Genomic DNA, 25,487 nt, shown 5'->3' on the forward strand with positions numbered 1-25,487 from the left:
CCTTCAATTTTGAATAAATCCCCAACAGTGTCACCAGTAAAGCACCTCCACACCATCACACCTCCTCCTCCACACCAGCACACATGTGAAGTGAAAACCATTTCAGGTGACTACCTCTTGAATCTCAACAAGAGAATGCCAAGAGTGTGCAAAGCAGTAATCAAAGCAAAAGGTGGCTACTTTGAAGAATATGACATATTTTCAGTTGTTTCACACTTTTTTGTTATGGCTATAATTCCACATGTGTTAATTCATAGTTTTGATGCCTTCAATGTGAATCTACAATTTTCACAGTCATGAAAATAAAGAAAACTCTGAATGAGAAGGTGTGTCCAAACTTTTGGTCCGTACTGTATTGTATGAGCGCTGTTTAACATGCTGTAACAATATGAGCTTCAGAAAATATAAAAAGTATTATGGGATATTGGTACAAAATCTTCACATCTTTATGCATTATTCTGGCCTAAAAAAAAAAAAAAAAAAAAAAAAAGGAGGTCTTAAGTTTGGTCACAAAAAAGTGGTATACTATATAACTGTATGGCCATCACAGACTGAATGTTTACATTTATTGTCCTTTAAATAAATACTACAAAAAAAATAAAAAGAAGGGAAATAAATTGTAATAAATCATTGACTCTTTTGTGGTCCACTATTCGTACATATAGCTGTTTATACTGTCCTGACTCGTGCTGTATCATGAGGAGGCTTCACTACAATGCATCAAATTGCTGCAAATCCAAAAGGGCAGCATTCCAGAGTGATGTCAATAGCCCGGCCTCTGAAAGTTCTGTTTTATACAGCCAGCCCCCTCTCCCTTCCATCCACACCTCCTCAATTGTTCCCATAAACTGTGACAAACTTCAGACGTTGCCACACAACTCCAGGAAGGGTGGAATGAAGACTTCCCTGTAGCCTGAGGCATAGTGACCTAGACCTTCTCCACAACCACTAAACAATAAGGTAAGAATGTCGGCACCAATGGATAGTCTTCTACACTGTGCATGATGTCAGCTGTCTGAATGCAGCCGACGTATCTATGGACCATGTACTAGACTAGATTGAGTATTAAACGACCTGGATGTGCGCCTAGCCATTTACGTACTCCTAGTTTATCTTACCAATAACAAATATCGCAGCGAAATCCAAAAGTTGGAAAGCATGTACGAAAAAGAAAGCCCGGGAGAGAAGAGATTAGAGTTATATAACACAGATAACGGCAGATGGTTGGAAAATTCCTGACTAACAAGTCGGCAACCAGATCATTCTCTGGAGAGGCCAAATTCTGCAAATCTGTCAGTTCACGGCTGAGCGGCAGCACGCATCGTCCCCTTCGTATCGCAATTCCTTTGTGTGTTTTCTGCTTTATATAAAGATTGGAAATGTGCAGCTCGCACAGGCGAACTACTAGTCTCAAGAGTGTGGAGCGCTGCGAGAATGAGGAGGGCTGTAGCTTTAGATCTTCTCAGGAACGTTTCTATTCACTTACTGCAAGCACACATATTGACACAGTGTAATAAGGTTGTGTCTTTACAGGATATGCCAGTGTTTCCCAACCAGGGTGCCTCCAGCTGTTGCAAAACTACAACATATCCCAGTGTTTCCCAACCAGGGTGCCTCCAGCTGTTGCAAAACTACAACTCCCAGCATGTCCGGACAGCCGTTGGCTGTCCGGGCATGCTGGGAGTTGTAGTTTTGCAACAGCTGGAGGCACCCTGGTTGGGAAACACTGGGATATGCCAAAAGATCTATTGGGCCCAAGCTAGTCTGCAGAATATAGTCATGTTCAAGGGGTTATCCAGGAAAAAAACTTTTTTTTTATATATCAACTGGCTCCAGAAAGTTAAACAGATTTGTAAATGGCTTCTATTAAAAAAAAAAATCTTAATCCTTTCAGTACTTATGAGCTTCTGAAGTGGAGTTGTTCTTTTCTGTCTAAGTTCTCTCTGATGACACCTGTCTTGGGAACCACCCAGTTTAGAAGCAAATCCCCATAGCAAACCTCTTCTAAACTGGGCGGTTCCCGAGACAGGTGTCATCAGAGAGCACTCAGACAGAAAAGAACAACTCAACTTCAGAAGCTCATAGGTACTGAAAGGATTAAGATTTTTTTAACAGAAGTAATTTACAAATCTGTTTAACTTTCTGGAGCCAGTTGATATATATATATATAAAAAAAGTTTTTCCTGGAATACCCCTTTAAGCTACTGACTGTATATAGTAAAGAAAGTGATAGAGATGTGGTGGAGGTATCCCGCAGTGGTTACCTTTGGCGTGCGTCCGCAGCAGGATGTGGAGGATGTAATGGTCAGCAGCACACAACACAACAGCCGCTTCCTCACAGTTCTCCTTCTCTGGTGCAGAGGAAATGGAAGAAATTCCACAAAGATCTAGGGAACTTGAGTAAACTAATGGCGTGCACTTCCTGGGAACTGCCAGACTCCCTACATTCCCTGAGAAAGCGCTGTCCATAGGACGACAATCAACAATCTAGAGAGAAACCTCTGAGACCACCACCCAAAATGAGTGGTCTTCTCATAGGCCCAGATTTATCAAACTGTGTGAGAGGAAATAATTGTGATTTTCCCACAGCAACCAATCACAGCTCAGCTAACCAGCTCTGGTAAAGTGAAAGCTGAGCTGTGATTGGTTGCTGTGGGAAAAATCGATATTTTTTTCTCTCACACAGTTTGATAAATCTGGGCCAGTACGCATAAAAGATGGTGGAACTGTGGCAGAAAGTGTGGTCTTCTCAAAGAGGTGGTCTTATCACTGTAGTTTATAAAACATTCAGCTTCACATGAGCAGCCTCCATGGCAGCTGCTACTAATACCCGCTAATGCAATAAGCCATTGTTTACCAGGAATAACAGCAGGAGTCCCGCCAAGCCTCCTTACCTACAGAGCAGGCAACAAAACAAAGGACTCAAGTATTTTTAACCGCTGTATTTATCCCACCCGTGACCTTCTCCAAAATCTCCTATTATCCGTAACACGCTCATGTGGGTTTAGGTGGCACAAACACACCATTCCAGATCAGGACTATGGGATTAGTGAAGAGATGATGGCAGACCTATGGCAGGCTAGGACTAGCTCTATGTGGGTTTGGGTAACAAGATACCGGGCCAAATGATTATATTCACGAAGGAAATCTACAATGCCAAATGGAAATATTGTCTGCAGGTTCAGTGTCCTTACAGATGATACAGGAACAGCATTAAAGGGGTATTCCAGGAAAAAAAGCTTATTTTTATATAGATCAACTGGCTCCAGAAAGTTAAACAGATTTGTAAATTACTTCTATTAAAAAAAAAATCTTAATCCTTTCAGTACTTATGAGCTGCTGAAGTTGAGTTGTTATTTTCTGTCTAAGTGCTCTCTGATGACACCTGTCTCGGGAAATGTCCAGAGTAGAAGCAAATCCCCATAGCAAACCTATTCTACTCTGTGAAGTACCCAAGACAAGCAGAGATGTCAGCAGAGAGCATTGTTGCCAGACATAAAATCACTCAACTTCAGCAGCTGATAACTATTGGAAGGATTAAGATTAAAAAATAAAAAAATAAAAAGTTTTTTCCTGGAATACCCCTTTAATGCTCATTGCTAAAAGGGCTCAAAATAAAACGCTATGTAGCCCAGGAGCTATGGACTTGAGTACGTGTCGGATTGGTCTCCAGCACTGTCATTGCTGTGAGGTGAATGTGCAGACGTATGTGATCCACACAGCTTGCATATTGCAGCAAGTCTATAGGCTTCTGGTTTATGTCTCTGTCTGGGAATCCAGTATAAAGCCAAGAGAAGGCTGAAGTATTACAGTGCCCAAACAGAGGGCATGTGCTTCTTAGCCTAATATGGACTACACTATACTTCATATGTAACACAGAGATCCACATGAGAATTGAGCACTACGTAGCTGTGATAAATCTCTAGGCCTGGCCTAAATCTTGTAGAGGAGAATGTAGAGAATGCCTGGAAGACATAGAACATACATGGCTGAATCCCATCTCAATGACTGTATCGGATGGCTCAGAGTTGCATGCTTCACAGATCACCACACTGCCTGGTTATTACTAACCGTATTAACACTAGCTAATGTCAAGGAGTAGGGGTAATAGAACTATATCACCACCATCCATAAAGCTAACTAGTCTGATAAACTCAATCCACGTCATAATGGTTTATACAGTTCAATGGTTTGGATGGCAAAAAGAAATGGCACCTATTAATTTACATGACTTCCGTTCACAATGAGTTTCTAACGTTCACTCTCCTGCTCTTTCATCTTCACCAGACTCTCTAAAGTCAGGGAGAAGACTCCGCTCCTTCTCACACCCGCCATACGGGAAGCATTCTGTCTCTTTCTGCATCTCTTCTATAACCCATCACCTGCACCTCTCTGTCCTTCTGTAGCCATGGATAAGGTCCAGCACATAACCCGATCTGCCATGAGGAGAGCCTCAAATATTGAGGTCAACCCACAGACCCGCCAAAATCTACAGGAACTCTTTGTCAATTTCTCCCTGATTCTCATCTGTCTTCTTCTCATCTGTATCATTGTGATGCTCCTCTGAGGTTCTACACCCCAACAGACAGACTAAACTGCCCCCTGAAGCTCCTCCATAAAGATGTGATGTAACACTCCCCATCCACCCGGCACCGGTCCTGGCTGTGTATGCAGTGTCTCCATTCTGTACATTGATATTTCTATTATTGCACAATAAACCTATGGTAACCTTTTCCTCTTCCTTGCAGCCTATCTAGTATAGGTGTGTGGATTGTAGTGTGTGTCCCCATGCAGTGTTAAATAAAAGTTCCACAGAATGACACTTCTGACTCTAGATTTGGTGTAAATTATATGCAAACCTGGATTTGCCACCATTCCTCAGGAAAGTGTGTGTGCCTACATTGTATTCCACAAAACTATACAGTGAGAAACTTAAAAGGGGTAATCCGCCAAAAAACATCCCCTATCCAAAGGATAGGGCATAAAATGTCCGATTGCTGGGGGTCCCGCCGCTGGGGACCCCTGCAATCTCCGGCGTGGCACCCTAATCGTCATCCCAGCATGGAGCGAACTCCACTCAGTGCCGGATAACTGACTGCTACAGCCGCCACACTCCCTCCATTCATGTCTATGGGAGGAGGTGTGACGGCTACATAGTAGCAATCATGCCCCCTCCCATAGACATGGAGGGAGCGTGGTGTGACGTCACGAACATGGAAGCTCCAAGCTTCCAAGTTCCGGACGTCACTGCTGCCGGCACGCAGATCTTGGAGATCCCCAGCAGCGGGATCCCCGCGATCAGACATCCTATCCTTTGGATAGGGGATAAGATGTTTTCCGGCGGAGCTCCCCTTTAACCCCTTGCCACAAATGCCGCTGTGGCACGGCAGGGTTACGAAGCAAGCTCAGGAGCTGAGCTTGCATCATACCCGCACGGTCCCAGCTGCTATCAGCAGCCAGGACACGTTGGTTAATGCTGGAGATCGACGTTCAGGCAGAAGTCTGGTATTAACTCTTTAGACGCGGCGATCAAAGTTGAACGCCGTGTCTAAAGTGAAAGTTTCCTGGCAGCTCAGTCGAGCTGATCGGGACCATCGTGGGGGAAATGCGATGTCCCGATCAACTAGGACGCATCAGGAGGGTGCCTTACCTGCCTCCTGCGCGTCTGATCGGCGATTGATTGCTCCAAGCCTGAAATCCAGGCTTGAGCAATCGACCGCCGATAATGCTGATCAATGCAATGCAATGGCATTGATCAGTGTACTGAATCAATGTACTGCATGTTATAGTTATATGGGGGACAAAGGATCATTTTTATTATTCAGCCTTTTACCGTTCACACTGGGAAATGACCAGCAAAGAATGAAGGACTGTTCTGTTGATCATCATTCCTCAGTTCTGATAATGGAAAAACCAACCTACTCCTCATTCCCTCCCCACTGCACTGCTTCCATACTTGCAGCATACTTACTTCCACACTACAGCTCTAGGGCTGGGCGGTATACCGGTTCATTCCGAATACCGAAATTTTTGTGCTGCACGATATGAATTCTAACCCATACCGCAATATCTGTTTGGCCCCTCCCCCTCGGGAATGAATGAATCAGCCCAGCGCGGCGCTTTCCCCACATCCGGGAACTAATCATATGTGACCGAGCGCTGTTCTGGCCCCCCCCCCCCAAAATTAATTATTAGCCCAGCGCTGTCCCCATCAGGGTAAATACTCACATGTCACCCGCATGCGCTGCCCTCCTCATCCTGTTTGTTGCGGCCGCCGGCGCTGACACTCTATACCAGTGGTCTCCAACCTGCGGACCTCCAGATGTTGCAAAACTACAACTCCCAGCATGCCTGGACAGCCGTTGGCATGGCATGCTTGGAGTTGTAGTTTTGCAACATCTGGAGGTCCGCAGGTTGGAGACCACTGCTCTATACTGTGCGGTATCCCTATGCCCAGGCTGCAAAAAATAATACAAAATAAACTTTAACTCACCTCCCGTTGGTCTGGTACCAGCCTCACTTGTTTCCTGGGGACAGGAATGTCGGACAGCTGTCAGTCTATCACCGGCCGCAGCGATGTTCCCGCTCGGCCGGTGATAGGTTGAGCCCACTGTCATGTTAGAAGCCGGCTAGGCCGACGGCTGTCAGACGTTCCCGTCTCCAGCGCAAGTCCGACGTAGGTGCGTTAAAGTTTATTTTGTTTACCTTTTGCAGCCCGGGCATAGGGATACCGCACAGTATAGAGTGCCAGCGCCGGCGGCTGCAACAATCAGGACAAGGAGGGCAGCGCATGCGGGTGATATGTGAGTATTTACCCCGATGGGGATGTGGGCTGATAATATGGGGGGGGGGGGGGGGGGGGCTAGGAAATACCGTTATATACAGTGGAACCGCTAAAAGTTTAAAAAATACTGTGATGCACACATTTGGTCATACCGCCCAGCCCTATACAGCTCTTTCTGTTTAGACTAGTTCCAGGCTAACAGCACAAACCCACCAGATCACATAAAGGTCTTTTATAATATAGCAGTGATAGGATAGTTATAACTTACAAACAACTTTTACTGTATAAAGAGGATGAAGAAAGCAGATAAGTCCAGCATCACCTCAAGGTAAAAGCTTGCATCTTTTTTTAGTGCTCCTTAAAGGGGTACTCTGATGCTCCGAAAGCAGTGATTGTGACATCATGCCACACTCCCTCCCATTCATGTCTATGGGAGGGGGGCGTGTCGGCCGACACGCCCCACCCATAGACATAAATGGAGGGGGCGTGGTGTGACATCACGACCACTGCCCAGGAACCAAGCGTTTGTTTAGAATGCCAGGTGCTGCGGGAGATCGTGGGAGAACCGAGCAGAGGGACCCCCACGATCAGACCTCTTCTCCCCTATCTGAAGGATAGGGGATAAGAGGTCTAGCAGCGGAGTACCCCTTTAAAGGGAACCTGTCGCATTGGAATTGAAGTCCAATTTGCAGGCATCCTGTTCTAGAGCAGGAGGAGCTTAGCAGATTGATATCTAGTTTTGTTGGAATAAAGTAAAATTTATATAATTCCCAATAATAAAGTGATTATTAGAAATTTCTTGGAAATTATTGGAAGAGAGGACCGCCCACTTGACTACTTAGCTCAGAATATACAGAAATACATTACTAGTTATCCTAGAACGTTTCCCACAAAACAATATATATATATCAATCTGCTCAGCTCTTCCTCTTCTATAACATGACGCTTTCAGACTGGACTGCATTTTCCATGTGGCAGGGTCCCTTAAAAATCGAATTCACAAGTAAATGCATTTTTGTACTATATAAAGATTCCAGCTTTTATCCAAGAGGTATCCATACTTATCCGCTTTCTTCATTGCTTAGTTGGGTCATTATCCCTCAAATGTACGAGTGCCAAGAAAAAGACATTTATACATAGGTGAGCTGAGTATGTTCACTTCATATTGAGCAAGTGATGATCCCCAGGGAATAGCTGGGTGGGCATCTCTCCCATTATAAGCACAGACACTGCATGGAGCGGGATTGGTAAGTGCTGCATGCCATCACTCTTCCCATTAGCTGGAAGTAATGAAAACGTAGCAGAATATTGTCCAAGTGACATGGTAACTCACTGATGACCCCATTCAAAAATTCAGGGAAAAAAAAAAAGTCAAGTGCTACTTTTGCTTTAAACCCACTGCACAATTCTGAAACCATGTAGTCTTGTAATTCAACTAAAAATAAGAAACTGGTTGACAAAACAGAGATGTAAAATACAGTGCTCAAAAAAATAAAGCGAACACTTAAACAACACAATGTAACTCCAAGTCAATCACACTTCTGTGAAATCACACTGTCCACTCAGGAAGCAACACTGATTGACCATCAATTTCACATGCTGTTGTATAAATGGAACAGACAACAGGTGGAAATTATAGGCGGAACAAACAGGTGGAAATTATAGGCAATTAGCAAGACACCCCCAATAAAGGAGTGGTTCTGCAGGTGGTGACCACAGACCACTTCTCAGTTCCTATGCTTCCGGGCTGATGTTTTGGTCACTTTTGAATGCTGGTGGTGCTTTCACTCTAGTAGTAGCATTAGATGGAGTCTACAACCCACGCACGTGGTAGTGCAGCTCATCCAGGATGGCACATCAATGCGAGCTGTGGTAAGAAGTTTTGCTGTGTCTGTCAGCGTAGTGTCCAGAGCATGGAAGCACTACCAGGAGACAGGCCAGTACATCAGGAGATGTGGAGGAGGCCGTAGGAGGGCAACAACCCAGCAGCAGGACCGCTACCTCCACCTTTCTGCAAGGAGGAGCAGGAGGAGAACTGCCAGAGCCCTGGAAAATGACCTCCAGCAGGCCACAAATGTGCATGTGTCCACTCAAATGGTCAGAAACAGACTCCATGAGGGTGGTATGAGGGCCCGACGTCCACAGGTAGGCGTTATGCTTACAGCTTAACACTGTGCCGGACGTTTGGCATTTGCGCCCTATGCTCTTCACAGATGAAAGCAGGTTCACACTGAGCACATGTGACAGACTTGATAGAGTCTGGAGACGCCATGGAGAATGTTCTGCTGCCTGCAACATTCTCCAGCATGACCAGTTTGGCGGTGAATCAGTAATGGTGTGGGGTGGCATTTCTTTGGGGGGGCCGCACAGCCCTCCATGTGCTTGCCAGAGGTAGCCTGACTGCCATTAGGTGCAGAGATAAGATCCTCAGACCCCTTGTGAGACCATATGCTGGTTGGCCCTGGGTTCCTCCTAATGCAAGACAATGTTAGACCTCATGTGGCTGGAGTGTGTCAGCAGTTCCTGCAAGAGGAATTCATTGACGCTATGGACTGGCCCGCCCATACCCCAGACTGGAATCCGATTGAGCACATCTGGGACATCATGTCTCATTCCATACACCAACGCAACGTTGCACCACACACTGTCCAGGAGTTGGCAGATGCTTTAGCCCAGGTCTGGGAGGACATCCCTCAGGAGACCATCCTCCACCTCATCAGGAGCATTCCCAGGCATTGTAGGGAGGTCATACGGGCACGTGGAGGCAACACACACTAGTGAGACTCATTTTGACTTGTTTTACGGACATTACATCAAAGTTGGATCAGCCTGTAGTTTGGTTTTCCCCTTTGATTTTGAGTGTGACTCCATATCCAGACCTCCATGGGTTGATAAATTTGATTTCCATTGATAATTTTTGTGTGATTTTGTTGTCAGCACATTCAACTATGTAAAGTATTTCATATGATTAGTTCATTCAGTCAGATCTAGGATGTGTTATCTTAGTGTTCCCTTTCTTTGTTTGAGCAGTGTATTAGCACACAAATCTTCTTTTAATAACCCAAGACTTTATATAGTCACTGAAGCACTCTACATGCTAGGATCTTCAACCCAGCTATGGTTGGCATGTAAAATCTGTGACCAGGAGATCGTGGACTTGACATCTTTGCAGCTGGCATGCAACAGTTTGTCATGGTCTGCTGAGAGGCATTGTTGTTGCCTCCCAATGGCTTAAGTGAGCCATGTGCTGGACTATTGGAAGTGCGATTGGACATAGGAAACAGTGTCGCCTTAAGGCCACTCCTCTATCTACCTGCTGTATTTTGTTATGCTGTTTGTGAATACATTTCTTCAAGCAAGCTGAGACGGGTGAGTGCATCCTTTTCTACCTGTATCACACATATATTTCACATGCTTTTGTGAGGGGTGCGCCCCCATATATATTTTCCACGCTAGTGGTAGCAGCAGTGCCAGACTCTCTTTTCCTTCTATGTGGATTGTGCTTGTGTTCTTTAATGTCTATGGGAGTTTATTAACCCTAACCTGAGACCTCTAGCTAGCATATACCTTTAAGAAATCATTCTTAGCAATTTATGGGCAGTATTTCATTGTGATGAAGTTCAGAATGTATTATATGAACCACATACAATATCCAGTCACTATAACAAAACTATGTAAAATTTACTCTCTTTCTAGACAAAGAAACCAAAACCCAAGAAAGATCTGGGAAGGTCAGAACACAATGGATCTTGCCAATAACAGAGGCCTAAACCTACTTCTTAACTTTGTTCTTATCATCATGGTTCTCCTCCTTATGTTCATTCTGGTAAAGCTACTGTGAGCTCCTATGACTGGATATCTTACCATGACCGGTCTAACCCACCAAGGAGGGTATAACCCATATGGGACCTAAAATTACAAGGATACTTCTTTCAGACGGCTTCTCATTTCTGACAACTGTGATGACCTTGGGCCTTTTACCATCCACCAGTCTGGTGGAGATCCTCACGAGCAAACAATGAAGATTTGCATTGATATACATGACCATAACTCTGCTGTCATGGATGCCATGCTGGAACATCTGTTGGTACTGGCAACAAGGATTGGACAGACCTGAATGGTCTACAATAACACAAAACCCTTACCTATTCCTCAAAAATGGTCCAAATAATTGAGAAGCTTAGAAGAAAACCCTGGAAAGAACTGCTTGTATATATGCCTGTAACCTTGAGCCGTTTCAAGAAAGCAGAATGTGTAATAACCTTAGACCTAGGTATTCCTTCACAGGTTAGAGGGCACTAGTACTAAGGCATGCAAGAAAGCACTGATTTCTAGACAGTTACCTGCACTTTTGTATAACTTTTTCTGAATCCACTTCTATAACAAGAAGTATGCCATCTATAAGTTAATAAAATACACTAAATATATGGTCGTTATATGATTATTTGTAGATCTAAACCCAGACAGTCATTATTACTGTAACATTGGTCTAATGTAATGGGATCAGCAATCCCTTTATTGCACATTCACAAGCACAGGTAGGTCTTCTTGTGTTCTCGAATAGTTCAAGGAGTAGTCAGCTCACCTTATGGCTAGACAGGGTTACAGCAATACCTTCCCAATGATAACTAGTAGAAAGGGTTTAGGCAAGTACTCAGTAGTAAGCCATTATAGGAATTAAAATATGACAGTGCATGCAACAGGACTCCATGAAAACCTGCATGTGTGAATGTATCCTTACTAAGAAGCCTTTACTTGTCCATGACAGACACAGGGGCGGACACAGACAGCATAGGGCCCCTGTGCAAAGAACGTGCCTGGACCTGTCCTGGATCCTCACCAGCTGCACCTCTCTCTCAAGGGGGCCCTTGGCCAGTGCCTGAGGGCCCATGTGTAGTGGCGGGCCCCTGTGCAGCTGAACATGCTGCACGTGTGATTTGTCCGCCCCTGGACAGACATACAAATTCCCTTAAAAAGGTTAATCTGATTAAGGTTGGTAGGATTCCTATATGTAACATATGGGACACAAACTTCTGACTGCAATATTACTGTAAATAAACCATACTATAACTATTAACCTAAGGGTGTGTACACATGGTACAATTGTGCAGAGTTTTTAGCTGTGTGGCCAAGAACTGCTTAGCAAAAATTCAATTACAACAGTCATAGAAAAACTAGGGCACAACTGCATTGTGTGAACACCCCTTAACTTATACTATCTACAACAGATGTGGTCAGGTAATATAGTGTGGCTACAGCTGTGTTTCCCAACCAGTGTGCCTCCAGCTGTTGCAAAACTACAACTCCCAGCAAGCCCGGACAGCCAAAGGCTGTCCGGGCATGCTGGGAGTTCTAGTTTTTCAGCAGCTGGGGGCACACTGGTTGGGAAACACTGGGCTACAGAGTAGAATCAGGGTTAGGTCCCTTAGTGCAGCTTCCTCATGAACAAATGAAACAACATCCAAAAGCAGTGGTAAATGGCCATATATTTTACCCTGTGTAACTGCAACCATTGGCCACCACGTGGAGTCTTGACCGCATGCGTCAGCTGCTCCGTAAACCCTCCTGCTACTGTATAATCAATTATTTGATCAACTTTCATATCCAATTTCAATATTACCTGATAAAATATTGCTCTGCGTCTATATGGTTGCAGAACTGTAACAGATTGTTTGGTCTATCACACAAGTGGTATCTTCAAATAAAAAGAGTGCCCCTCCAAGAAACATCAAAGGCCCAGATTTATCAAACTGTGAGAGAGAAAAAAAAAAAAAAAGAGCGCGATTTTTGCACAGCGACCAATCACAGCTCAGCTTTCACTTTACCTCAGCTCAGTTTTCACTTTACCTCAGCTCAGTTTTCACTTTACCTCAGCTCAGTTTCACTTTACCTCAGCTTGTTAGCTGAGCTGTGATTGGTTGCTGTGGAAAACTCACTATTTTTTTCTCTCACACGGTTTGATAAATCTGGGCCAATGTGAGTATTTATGGAGCTGCTGTCATAGTAAATATGAGATTATAATGAAGGAAATGTAATATTATTAGCCCCTGATATATTGAGATTGCATTGATCTTTAGTGGGCTCTCTGATAAAAGTCAGCAACTCTCCGAGTCTGCACTGGTGGCACCTGGGATGACACCAGTAAAAGGTGGTAATGTTACCTAGAAAGCTGAAGCCCTGTACAGTACTGTGACACCAGTGCTGCCTGCTGCACCCACAGTTTACTCTATGAGCTGGACCTCCATAATATTAACATATTTTAGCAGATTACAGAACAAGCACCTCTGATATTCCCATGTAATCCTATTATATTAATCACCTCCACACAGCAGCATTATTACCAAAAGATTTCAGAAAGTAGAGTACAGGAAAAAACATTTGGCCCGACCTTCATCTATGGAAGCCAACAGCGACATCCAGCGTACACCACAATGACCGCACAGCCGTATGCCAAATAAATGCACCTCCAGCTATCTGACAGTGGGTGCGATACCATGGCCGAAGATGCAGTCATTCAGGAAATGGATTATCGTTAATATACAGCTCTAAATCATTTTCCATTCAATTATTTTATAAGCCATGTAGAAGGATCAGTATTGTATAGGTCTGTAATACAGCACCTATGAGCATTTATGGTTATATGATGGTTTATCACACAAACTCGTACATGTATTACATATGCATCGGAATGGAGAATACAATGCCCTAAAGAGTAACTCTGATGATTAGAGATGAGCGAACTTACAGTAAATTCGATTCGTCACGAACTTCTCAGCTCGGCGGTTGCTGACTTTTCCTGCATAAATTAGTTCAGCTTTCCGGTGCTCCGGTGGGCTGGAAAAGGTGGATACAGTCCTAGGAAAGAGTCTCCTAGGACTGTATCCACCTTTTCCAGCCCACGGGAGCACCTGAAAGCTGAACTCATTCATGCAGGAAAAGTCAGCAACCGCCGAGAAGTTCGTGACGAATTGAATTTACTGTAAGTTCGCTCATCTCTACTGATGATGCTAAGGCAGCAGGATATCCGCTTTAATCTCTCTGCAACTTAGTGGCCTGAGCCTTGTCGAGACTACAGCGATCACTCTATGGGACTGCTGGCAAAATCTGTATAATGACTGCTGTAGTCTGGAGCTAAGTTGCCGCGAGGTTTAAACAGGTATCCCACAGCCAAAGCATCATTACAGTAACACATTAAATATACTTCATAAGTAATACAAAGAGTGCTATGGGTTTGCATATAAAGAGCCATTGGGACTACTCCACAACCATAAGGGGTCAATGCCTTATCATGAACCCCTTAAAACGAAGCTTGCAATCGAGCACACATCAGAATTGTGAGGGTTCCAGTGGTTGGATACCCACTAATAAGACACTACGTATCATGAGGACCTATACTGACCTATCTTGACCTTTATTCATTACCGTTTCTGGAGAGTAGTTCACATGTGGCTCTGTCCCCTTAAACAATTGATCCCAATGAAAAAACCTGCAGCATTAAAAGGGGTACTCCGGTGGAATTTTTTTTTTTTTTTTTTTAAATCAACTGGTGCCAGAAAGTTAAAACAGATTTGTAAATTACTTCTATTTAAAAATGTTAATCCTCATCCAGTACTTATCAGCTACGGCAGCACAGAAGAAGTTCTTTTCTTTTTGAATTTCTTTTTTGTCTGACCACAGTGTTCTCTGCTGACACCTCTGTCCATGTCAGGAACTGTCCAGAGAAGGAGAGGTTTGCTATGTGGATTTGCTCCTGCTCTGGACAGTTCCTGACATGGACAGAGGTGTCAGCAGAGAGCACTGTGGTCAGACAGAAAAGAAATTCAAAAAGACAACGACTTCCTGTGGATCATACTGCAGATGATAAGTACTGGAAGGATTAAGATTTTTATACAGAAGGAAATTTACTAATTTGTTAAACTTTCTGGCACCAGTTGATTTAAAAAAATTGTTTTCCACTGGAGTACCCCTTTAAGAATTCCCCGCTATCAATTCCATGAATGGTGGCTTACAATATGCATAATATTCGTCATTTATGTAATTTAATAAAGTAAGACTTCTTGTGCTGTGTCTTCAGGCATTTAGAAAGTCTCAAAAATTAAGGTTGTAACCAAATGCTAAAGGCTAGAGTACTCGACCCAACCTTGAAAAACAGCCTAAGGATCTACTTTTGAGTTTTCCCATCTTAAAGTGGTTTACCAACCCCATGTGATCGCTGCAGGCAATCACTGGCAAGTAAGGCGATAGAGTGAGTATTACTCCTTGCTATTTTATACCATAGTCAGTTGTTATTTTTAACAGATATCATGGGGCTGAAAACCCCTTTAATTCTATCTATTACAATTAAACATTATAAATACTTCAGTAAAGTTCTGTATATATGTAGTAGTATAAGTAGGTGTTCCCATTTAAAAAGGCAACAATATTCCTGAAAAAAAGGAATGTGACCAAAAAAAAAAAAATATATTAAGCTTCCAGCCATATAAAAAAAATAAAAAACCTATTTGAGAAATAATAGCTCTTACCACATGCTTCATTTCCTTTGTCAACACTAAATGTAAAACTACACCTGCAATTATAAAGAGCGACCACTAGGTGGCAGCAGAATCAAACATATTGTAAGTACCTCTGTATCCTGACGGAAATGTTCTAGTGGACTCCAAGCAGGCGAACAACATGATTCCTCTGGAGTTCTCCTGTCTGAAGAATTTGCATGCAGCTGATCTGAGAGCCACATCTGAGTTCTTAGGGAGGACTGAAGAGGGGATCCAGCCTGGTACCCAAAATAACTGTGTTTTTGCACAAAGGAGTCACTAGTAGAAGGCTTACTTTCCGGTAAGGCACTATAGGTCATATCCAAGGTATGCCTCCTAGTCTGTGGAGCAGATTTTGTAAAGTCCCTACTGCTGCAGCTGTCATATTTATATTTGAGGTCTATGTCCATAAAATCTTTCTTCTCCACATCCTTATCGTCCAGTTTTAGAGCTTCCATGCTGTAGTGCAGACAGGCTGGCCTATAGGCTCGTGACTGCTGCGATAGTGAACTGTCTCGCCCCATGCGTTCAAGGCTATGCCGTGATTCGGCTTTGTCCACCCGACCATCCTGACCAAAAACATCCTGCGTGCTCAGTTTAGAAAGAGAGGACCACTTCTTCATAGGCCTGGAGTCCTTCATGTCAAGTGGAGTATCTATAGGATGACCATATGTTCTAGCAGTCCCATGTAAAGAATAGCCACTATCCCAACAGGACATGTCCAGCTTGTCCTCTCTATGCCTGGGCACAGATGACCTGGCTGTAGAGGGCATGACATGGGCAGTTGGAAGACAGACCAGCGGGTTCACTGGCTTAAACGTGGATGTACCACTGGAAGTTGAATGATCTAAAGGGTGAAAAGAATGAAGAATTAAATCATTGAAAATCATCATAAAAAGTGGTTATAAACACTGGTATAAAGAGAAAGAAAATTCCAGATAAAAACATTGATGACATTGGATAAGGTGTTCAGACTCCACAGAACCAGATAGCATTTTATTATTCATAAAGTGATAATTTACATAGCCTATAACATAATACTGGGTGAAACACTAACAAATACACAGGACAGTGTTGTATAGACAAATAAAACAGTGTTCCCAAAATGCCCGCTGCTCAGCTCCTAGCAGAGAGCTGCATACACAATTAAAACTTATGGCACCTCCCGTATCCCCCAAAGACTGTAACAGAGGTTGTGCATACATAGCTGACTCCCTGCTGGCAATGGGCACTGGTGGTGGGCATACCTGACCTTTTGCCATTGCATCTTGCAAATGGGGCATTCTATAGTTTCTCACCAGCAGCTACATACAAGATACATACATTTTTGTCTTGAAAGATGATACTAGGGTCAGAAAAGGTGTCAGACCTCAGCTCCTGAAATAAGCCATCCTAAGCAGTGCCTAACAGGATTACACGAGCCTAAGTAGCTAACCAGCTTCCTAAATGCAGCCTTACAGCCATATATGCGTGGCGGACAGGTCAAGACAACAAATAACATGCATCCCACATATGAATTTAAAAGGGGGTTTCTCACCAGTAATATTGAGGTCATAAGATGCTACTTTAAATTTATTAAGTTGGCAATTACTATTGGGACCCCAGTGATACAAAGAATAGGAGCCTGGAGTGGTGCTGCACCATTGTTCCTAGGATCATTGAAGATTTGCCGATGTCCACTGATCTGTACCAATTTATAGCTGGGAGTAATTAAAGTCTAAGCAGTACTCTGTACAAATAGTATATTATAGAGTCCCTTTAATGGCTTGGTTTGGAAATTGGATCCCCAAATACCCTGTAAGGGATTTCTAAATCCTCAAGTATATTTCCTACTGAAGTACTCACAGTACAGTACACTGAAGTACTCAAAGTAAAACTTCACGAAAAATTATTTTTAAAAGTATGTTTAAGATAAAAAATGAATAGTTAAGGCTCTGATGACACACACCCTTTAACATATGATAACACTTAAAAAAATCAGTATAGGTGTTTTTTTTTTAACCCCTTAAGACCACGGACGTAAATGTATGTCCTGGTGTGGAGACTTCGGTGGAACGGTGTTCGCGTCATACACTGCAGGTGACCCGCCGATCGCGCGGATGTCCGCCATTAACCCCTCAGTTGCCGTGATCAATACAGATCACGGCATCTACGCCAACGCGCATGTTAAAATAGATGATCAGATCGCCCGCAACGCTGTTGCGGGGCTCCGATCATCTGTAATGGCGGCCGGTTGTCCCCTCACCTGCCTCCGCCCATCTCCTAGGGTCTCCTGCTCTGGTCTGAGATCGAGCAGACCAGAGCAGAAGATCACCGATAATACTGATCAGTGCTATGTTCTATGCATAGCACTGAACAGTATTAGCAATGAAGTGATTGCTATTGATAGTCGCCTATGGGGACATAAAAAGTGTAAAAAAATAAATAAATAAAAAATGTGAAAAATCCCCTCACCCAATAAAGATGAACATTGTCCCCTTTTCCCCCCAAAAAGCGTAAATATATTTTTTTTAATGAACATATTTGGTATCACCGCATGCATAAATATCCGAACTATCAAAATATAATGTTAATGATCCCATACGGTAAATGGCGTAAATGTAAAAACAAAAAAAGCCCAAAAATGCTGCTTTTGTGTCACATTTTATTCCAAAAAAAATTAATAAAAAGTGACATAAAAGTTTTATATATGTAAATGTGGTATCGATAAAAAGTACAGATGACTGTGCAAAAAAGGAGCCCACATACCACGCCGTATACGGAAAAATGAAAAAGTTATAGGCGAGTTCATCCTGTGTTCCCTCATTGTTGAGCTACTAACATTTGTTCCTTTTCTCTGTTTCATAGATAGACAGCTTACCCTCCTATAACCCCTAGTGCTGTAACGGAGTATATGCGACCAGCAAGCCAAAGCTACAGGTCATAACCCTAGGTAAACAATTATAGACCAAGTTTATGGTTACTAAGGGAAATTTATCAATTTTGGTGCAGATGAAGTGATTTTATACACTGTATATTGTTGTTTTTTTGGTGTACTTGCCCAAATTCATCAATAAGGGGCACGTCTTATAATAAATTAGGCGCAAGTGCAAAAATGTTGTTTAAAACCCTTTCTAAGGCTGCTTTCACACTATAAAGTTGCTCCGTTTTAAAGATCCGTTATAACGTCCCGTCACAAATAACGTCCATTATTCATAACAGGCTATAACGGGTGATAACTGTTAATCACAAAATCCCATAGACTTGAAAGGGATTTTGTAACGGATGTTTTTAAGGGTTTTCCTAATGGGACATTATAAAGGGTCTTTAAAACTGAGCAACTTTATAGCATGAAAGCAGCCTAAACCGGCAAAATAATGGTGTTGATTTGTGCCAAAATGTCATGCACTGCACAAAAATTGGCACCCAAAATGTAAAAAGGGGCACTTCTTAACTCCTTAAGGACCAAGCCCATTTTCACCTTAAGGACCAGAGCGTTTTTTTGCACATCTAATCACTGTCACTTTAATCATTAATAACTCTGGAATGCTTTTATTTTCATTCTGATTCCAAGATTGTTTTTTTGTGACATATTCTATTTTATGTTAGTGGTAAATTTTTGTTGATACTTGCATCATTTCTTGGTGAAAAATTCCAAATTTGATGGAAAAAAAAAGGAAAATGTAGCATTTTTCTAGCTTTGAAGCTCTCTGCTTGTAAGGAAAATAAACATTCCAAATAAATTATATATTTATTCACATATACAATATGTCTACTTTATATTTTCATCATAAAATTGACATGTTTTAACTTTTGGAAGACATCAGAGGGCTTCTAAGTTCAGCAGCAATTTAAAAAATTTTCACAAAATTTTCAAAATCAGAATTTTTCAGGGGCCAGTTCAGTTTTGAAGTGGATTTGAAGGGCCTTCATATTAGAAATACCCCACAAGTGACCCCATTATAGAAACTGCACCCCTCAAAGTATTCAAAATGACATTCAGAAAGTTTGTTAAGCCTTTAGGTGTTTCACAGGAATAGCAGCAAAGTGAAGGAGAAAATTCTAAATCTTCATTGTACACTGGCATGTTCTTGTAGACCCAGATTTTGAAATTTTACAAGTGGAAATAGGAGAAAAAGCTGCCCAAAATTTGTAACCAAATTTCTCTTGAGTATGGAAATACCTCATATGTGTATATGAAGTGTTCGGCGGGTGAAGTAGAAGGCTCAGAAGCTAAGGAGCGACAGTGGGATTTCGGAGAGTGAATTTTGCTGAAATGGGTTTTGGGGGGCCTTGTCGCATTTGGGAAGCCCCTATGGTACCAGAACAGCAGAACCCCCCCCCCCCCCCCACATGGCATACTATTTTGGAAACTACACCCCTAAAGGCATGTAACAAGGGGTCCAGTGAGCCTTAACACCCCACAGGTGTTTGACGAATTTTTGTTAAATTCGGATGTGTAAATAAAAAAAATAAAAAATTTCCACTAAAGTGCATTTTTTCCCCCCAAATGTAAAATTTTTACAAAGGGTAATGGGAGAAAATGCCCCCCAAAATTTGTAACCCCATCTCTATGGAAATAAACCATGTTAGGAGGTAAAATGCTCTGCAGGCGAACTACAATTTTTCATTTTCATGGACCACTGTTCCAAAAATCTGTCAAACACCTGTGGGGTGTAAATGCTCACTGTACCCCTTATTGCATTACGTGAGGGGTGTAGTTTCCATAATGGGGTCACATGTTGGGGGGGTCTATTGTTCTGGCACTATGGGGGCTTTGTAAACACACGTGGCCTTCAATTCAGGACAAATTTTCTCTCCAGAAGCCCAATGTCGCTCCTTCTCTTCTGAGCATTGTAGTGCACCCGCAGAACACTTTACATCCACATATGGGGTATTTGCATACTCAGAAGAAATGGTGTTACAAATTTTGGGGGGCTTTTTCCCTATTTTCCCTTGTGAAAATGAAAAATTTAGGGTAACACCGGCATTTTAGTGAAATTATATATTTTTTTTCCCATCCAACTTTAATGAAAATTCGTCAAACACCTGTGGGGTGTTAAGGTTCACTATACCCCTTGTTACATGCTGTGAGGGGTGTAGTTTCCAAAATGGGGTCACATGTGGGTATTTATTTTTTGCGTTTATGTCAGAACCGCTGTAAAATCAGCCACCCCTGTGCAAATAACCAATTTAGGCCTCAAATGTACATAGTGTGCTCTCACTCCTGAGCCTTGTTGTGCGCCCGCAGAGCATTTTACGCCCACATTTTCCATACTCAGGAGAAATTGTGTTACAAATTTTGGGCGTCTTTTTTCCTTTTACCTCTTGTGAAAATAAAAAAAAGTATGGGGCAACACCAGCATGTTAGTGTAAAATTAACAGGCTAGTGTAGACCCCCAACTTTTCCTTTTCATAAGGGGTAAAAGGAGAAAAAGCCCCCCAAAATTTGTAGCGCACATTGGGAGTCACTGGCGTAGAATACCCCTAACAGGGTGCCTCCAGGTGTTGCTAAACTTCCAGCATTCCTGGACAGTCAGTGGCTGTCCGGAAATGCTGGGAGTTGTTGTTTTGCAACAGCTGGAGGCTCCATTTTGGAAACACTGCCGTATGATACGAATTTCATTTTTATTGGGGGGGGGGGGGAAGAGACAGTGTAAGGGGGTGTATATGTAGGGTTTTACCCTTTATTATGTGCTAGTGTAGTGTTTTTAGGGTACATTCACACTGGCGGGGTTACGGTCAGTTTCCCGCTAGGAGTTTGCGATGCGGTGGAAAATTTGCCGCAGCTCAAACTTGAAGCAGGAAACTCACTGTAAACCCCCGCCCGTGTGAATGTACCCTGTACATTCAAATTGGGGGGTACAGTAGTTATGCAACAGCTGGAGGTACGCAACTACAACTCCCAGCATACAGAGACAGCTGTTTGGGCATGCTGGGAGTTGCAGTTTTTCAACATCTGGAGGGCTACAGTTTAGAGACCACTGTATAGTGGTCTCAAAACTGTAGCCCTCCAGATGTTGCTAAGCAACTACTCACCGGCTTCCGTAGGATTGCCGCACCAGGGAGCTGCATCGCCGTCCTCTGCTGCCGATGGCTAAGTGGACCTCCGGCACCGGTCACCATCGGTTCCCCCGTTCTGCTTGGACTACTGTGGGTATGCAGAACGGGGGAACCGATCTTTAACCCCCCCCCCCCTGCCACCTCACTCCTATCCCTTCAGAGGGATCGGGGGTGTCTTGGACAACCCCGATCCCCCTTATTTTCCGGGTCACCGGAAACCCGGAATCGCTGCAAATCACTGCGATTGCCGACATGGGGGGGGGGGTCTCAGGACGGGATGCCTGCTGATAGATATTCCCACGGCCGTAGGTACTTAAGTACCAGGGAATCAGGGCGTACCTGTACGCCCGTGATCCTTAAGTGGTTAAATACGTTACCAATGCAAATAACAGCTGGAAATTTGTTGCACTACTGTTTTTAACAGCTGTGAAAACCACAGTGCTTTACCACTACTGATAAATTCTCCCCAGTAAAGTGGTGAGTACTGAAAAGATTTAAAGGAGGTAGCTCAGCAAAATTTTAATATTTTCCTATTATCCCCAGACTCACTTTCCTCCACTCCCTCGTAGTATCAGGACACCCCATTTCTACATCTTCTATCTCATGAGCCGGAATGGAATAAGCCGCTACACAGCTGAGAAGCCGAGAAAACACAATCTGGATTGTGATGTGGCGCTAAGTGTCTGCCTTTCATCAGCTTCCATTTTGTAGACATGTGAACAGCTTGGCACATGAAATCATCCGGACACAAGATGGCACAGTGCATACTGAGGCTGCAGCCTAGGCGAACAGATGGCGAGGACTGCACTGGTTTCGTATTCATTTATTGATATTTTACTAAAATGTACTCTTCCTTCTAGTATATCCCCCATATACTAGAAGGGGAGAGATCTTATAAGTCCTATATAGCCATTAAAACTGCTTACAGCGTATAGTGAAGATCCTTGAGGACAGGAAACTGTGCACAGCGTAATGATAAAGTACTGACAGGAAGAGATCGATATTAAGCATGAATCAGTCCATGTAACACTATACCTTCCAATGACTTCACGTCTCCCCTGCTCGCCTGCCTGACGCCGATTCATTCATAACCTTAAGTATCCCCCCTTCCCCAATATGCCCTACACAACAAATGATACAAAAATCACTGTACAAGCTGCGAAAGTCTGGACTTTCTTAATGTGTGAAATTAACACACACTTAGAAATACTTAGGATTCTAAAAAGTGAGTGTGCAATAACAAAGAGTTAAGAACATGTGCCAACAACAGCAGGTTTCATGGCTGACATATGTGGGCATTAGGCCCTGCTGTACAACAGCTGAACTGCCCGAGTCTGGGAATCCTGCAGTACAACTGATGAGAAATACATGGGACCGAGCTCCTGTAACACAGCCCCTTACAATGAGTGTTTTCCAATCAGGGCTCCACAAGCTGTTGCAAAACCACAACTCCCAGCATGGCCGGACTGCCGTTGGCTGTCCGGACATGCTGGGAGTTCTAGTTTTGCATCAGCTTGTGGAGCCCTGGTTTTATGAAACACTGGTGGAAAGAACAAAGCCATAAAAAACACAGGTGTTTGTAGCAAACTAGGGCAGTTCAGCAATGAATTAAAGGGGTATTCCAGTGAAAAAGCATTTTTTTTTTCATATCAACAGCCTCCAGAAAGTTAAACAGATTTGTAAAAAAAAAAAAAAAAAATCTAAATTCTACCAGTACTTAGCTGATGAATTTGAATTGTTCTTTTCTGTCTGATCACAGTGCTCTCTGCTGACACCTGTCTGTCTGTCTCAGGAAGCAAATCCCCATAGCAAACCTCTCCGGCTCTGGACAGTTCCTGAGATAGACAGAGGTATCAGCAGAGAGCACTGTGGTCAGCCAGAAAACAACAACTCAACTTCAGCAGCTGATAAGTTCTGGTAGGATTAAGATTTTTTAATAGACGTAATTCATAAATCTGTTTAACTTTCTGGAGCCAGTTGATATGAAAAAAAATGTTCTTTACTGGAATACCCCTTTAAACAGATTTGTAAATGACTTCTAGTAAAACAAAAAGCTTAATCCTTCCAGTACTTATCCAGCTGCTGTATGATCCACAGAAAGTTCTTTTCTCTTTTAATTTCCTTTCTGTCTGACCGCAGTGCTCTCTGCTGACATCTCTGTCCAGGTAGGAAACTGTCCAGAGCAGGAGAGGTTTGCTATAGGGACTTGCTCCTACTCTGGACAGTTCCTAAAATGGACGGAGGTGTCAGCAGAGAGCACTGTGGTCAAACAGAAAGCAAATTCAAAAAGAAAAGAACTTACTCTGGAGCATACAGCAGCTGATAAGTACTGAAGGATTAAGATTTTTTTAACAGAAGTAACTTACAAATCTGTTTAACTTTCTGGCACCAGTTCATTTACAAAAAAAAAAATATATATATATATATATATATATATATATATATATTTTCCAGTGGGAGTACCCCTTTAAAGTCCATTGTAGCTTTATGGACATGCTGAAAAGCTGCAATGTTGCAGCTTGTTGTACATAATAATTAATAATAATTTATTTATATAGCGCCTACAGATTCCGCTGCGCTTACAATTATGGGGTACAAACAAAGACAAGTATCAGACATAATATTACACAATAACTATTCAAACAAGAGATGTGGGGATATGTTGAGGCCAATAAAGACTGTTATAGGCCTGTCTGAAGAGATGTGTTTTCAGGCCACATTTGAAACTATGGATGTTGTTGTTGAGTCTGAGGGATTGAGGGATAGCATTCCAGAGAACCGGTGCAGCACGAGTGAAGTCTTGGAGACGGGAGTGAGAAGTTCGGATTATAGAAGATGTTAGTGTGAGATTATTAGCAGATCGGAGAGAACGTGTAGGATGGTAGACGGAGATGAGAGGGGAGGTGCAGCATTGTGGAGAGCTTTGTGTGTGAGACTGAGGATTTTGTACTGTATTCTGGACTGAATTGGTAACCAGTGTAGTGACTGGCACAGGGAGGAGGCATCGGTGTAGCGGCTGGAGAGGAAGAGGAGTCTGGCTGCGGCATTAAGGATGGACTGGAGAGGAGAGAGTTTGGAGAAAGGAAGGCCTATTAGAAAAGAGTTACAGTAGTCGAGGCGGGAGTGAATCAAAGCAATAATGAGAGTTTTCGCAGTTTCAGTAGTGAGAAACGGGCAGATTCTTGAAATGTTTTTGAGATGCAGGTGACAAGAACGGGAAAGAGACTGAATATGGGGAGTGAAAGACAGATCAGAGTCAAGTATAACTCCAAGACAGCGAGCCTGCTGCCCGGGAGTTATGGTAGTACCACATACCGAGATGGAAATGTCAGGGTTAGGTACAGTATCAGTTGATGGAGAAAAGACAAGAAGTTCTGTTTTAGAAAGATTTAGTTTCAGATATAAAGAGGACATGATGTCTGAGACAGCAGAGAGACAGTCACTGGTATTCTGTAGGAGTGCAGGGGTGATGTTGGAGGAAGAGGTATAGAGTTGGGTGTCATCAGCGTAGAGGTGGTACTGGAAACCAAATCTACTGATTGTTTTTCCAATGGGGGATGTGTAGAGTGAAAAGAGTAGAGGACCCAGGACCGATCCCTGGGGAACCCCAACAGCAAGGGGAAGAGGAGAAGAAGTAGAGCCAGAAAAAGAGACGCTAAAGGAGCGGCCAGAGAGATAGGAGGAAAACCAGGCGAGAGCAGAGTCCTTGAGACCGATGGAGCGGAGACTACTGAGGAGGAGTTGGTGATCCACAGTGTCAAAAGCCGCAGAGAGGTCCAAGAGAATCAGTAAAGAGAAATTGCCATTTAATTTGGCCGTCAGAAGATCATCAGTGACTTTGGTTAGGGCCGTTTCTGTGGAGTGAATACATATATAAGCACAGTTTCAAATAGTTGGTTGTTTAACGGTGTAACAACACTAGATAGGTTTGCATAGTTCATTTTGAAACAGGAATAATTTTATATATCACTTGCATTCAGCAATTAATATAGAAATCAGCAGTGCCTCTATATGTATATCTCATCAAGTGCTTATACCTGCAATACAAGTGGTATAGATGATATTCCTATAATGAGAATAGTTTGCAATTTGAAATTATGTTGATGACTTGCACCACTCACCCAGATGAG

General features: G+C 43.0%; 2 protein-coding genes across 8 annotated transcripts in view; one reads left to right on the forward strand and one right to left on the reverse strand.

Moving 5' to 3' along the window:
- The window catches only part of CEP85L (centrosomal protein 85 like), a 185,407-nt gene that overhangs the window by 71,524 nt on the left and 88,396 nt on the right, over nucleotides 1–25,487 (reverse strand). For all 6 annotated transcript variants that reach the window (XM_056566428.1, XM_056566427.1, XM_056566430.1 and 3 more), the window contains one exon: nucleotides 15,408–16,162. In XM_056566428.1, the coding sequence (XP_056422403.1) occupies nucleotides 15,408–16,162 (755 nt within the window). The remainder of the gene's footprint in view (nucleotides 1–15,407; nucleotides 16,163–25,487) is intronic.
- PLN (phospholamban) lies at nucleotides 815–11,211 on the forward strand. 2 transcript variants are annotated; one of them, XR_008891333.1, is made up of 2 exons: nucleotides 815–960; nucleotides 10,481–11,211. XR_008891333.1 is itself a non-coding variant. In XM_056566432.1 (2 exons), the coding sequence occupies exon 2, from the start codon at nucleotides 4,409–4,411 to the stop codon at nucleotides 4,565–4,567; it is 159 nt and encodes a 52-aa protein (XP_056422407.1). In that variant the 5' UTR covers nucleotides 815–960; nucleotides 4,288–4,408; the 3' UTR covers nucleotides 4,568–4,816. The 2 variants fall into 2 exon arrangements, 1 of the variants encoding a protein (XP_056422407.1); XM_056566432.1 differs by lacking the exon at nucleotides 10,481–11,211 and adding an exon at nucleotides 4,288–4,816.

This window comes from Hyla sarda, chromosome 3 (assembly GCF_029499605.1).
Source record: "Hyla sarda isolate aHylSar1 chromosome 3, aHylSar1.hap1, whole genome shotgun sequence".
NCBI classification, from domain to species: Eukaryota; Metazoa; Chordata; class Amphibia; order Anura; family Hylidae; genus Hyla; species Hyla sarda.

Coding starts and splice junctions, on each gene's coding strand:
- PLN (XM_056566432.1), top strand. CDS start 4,409: ATGGATAAGGTCCAGCACATAACCCGATCTGCCATGAGGAGAGCCTCA.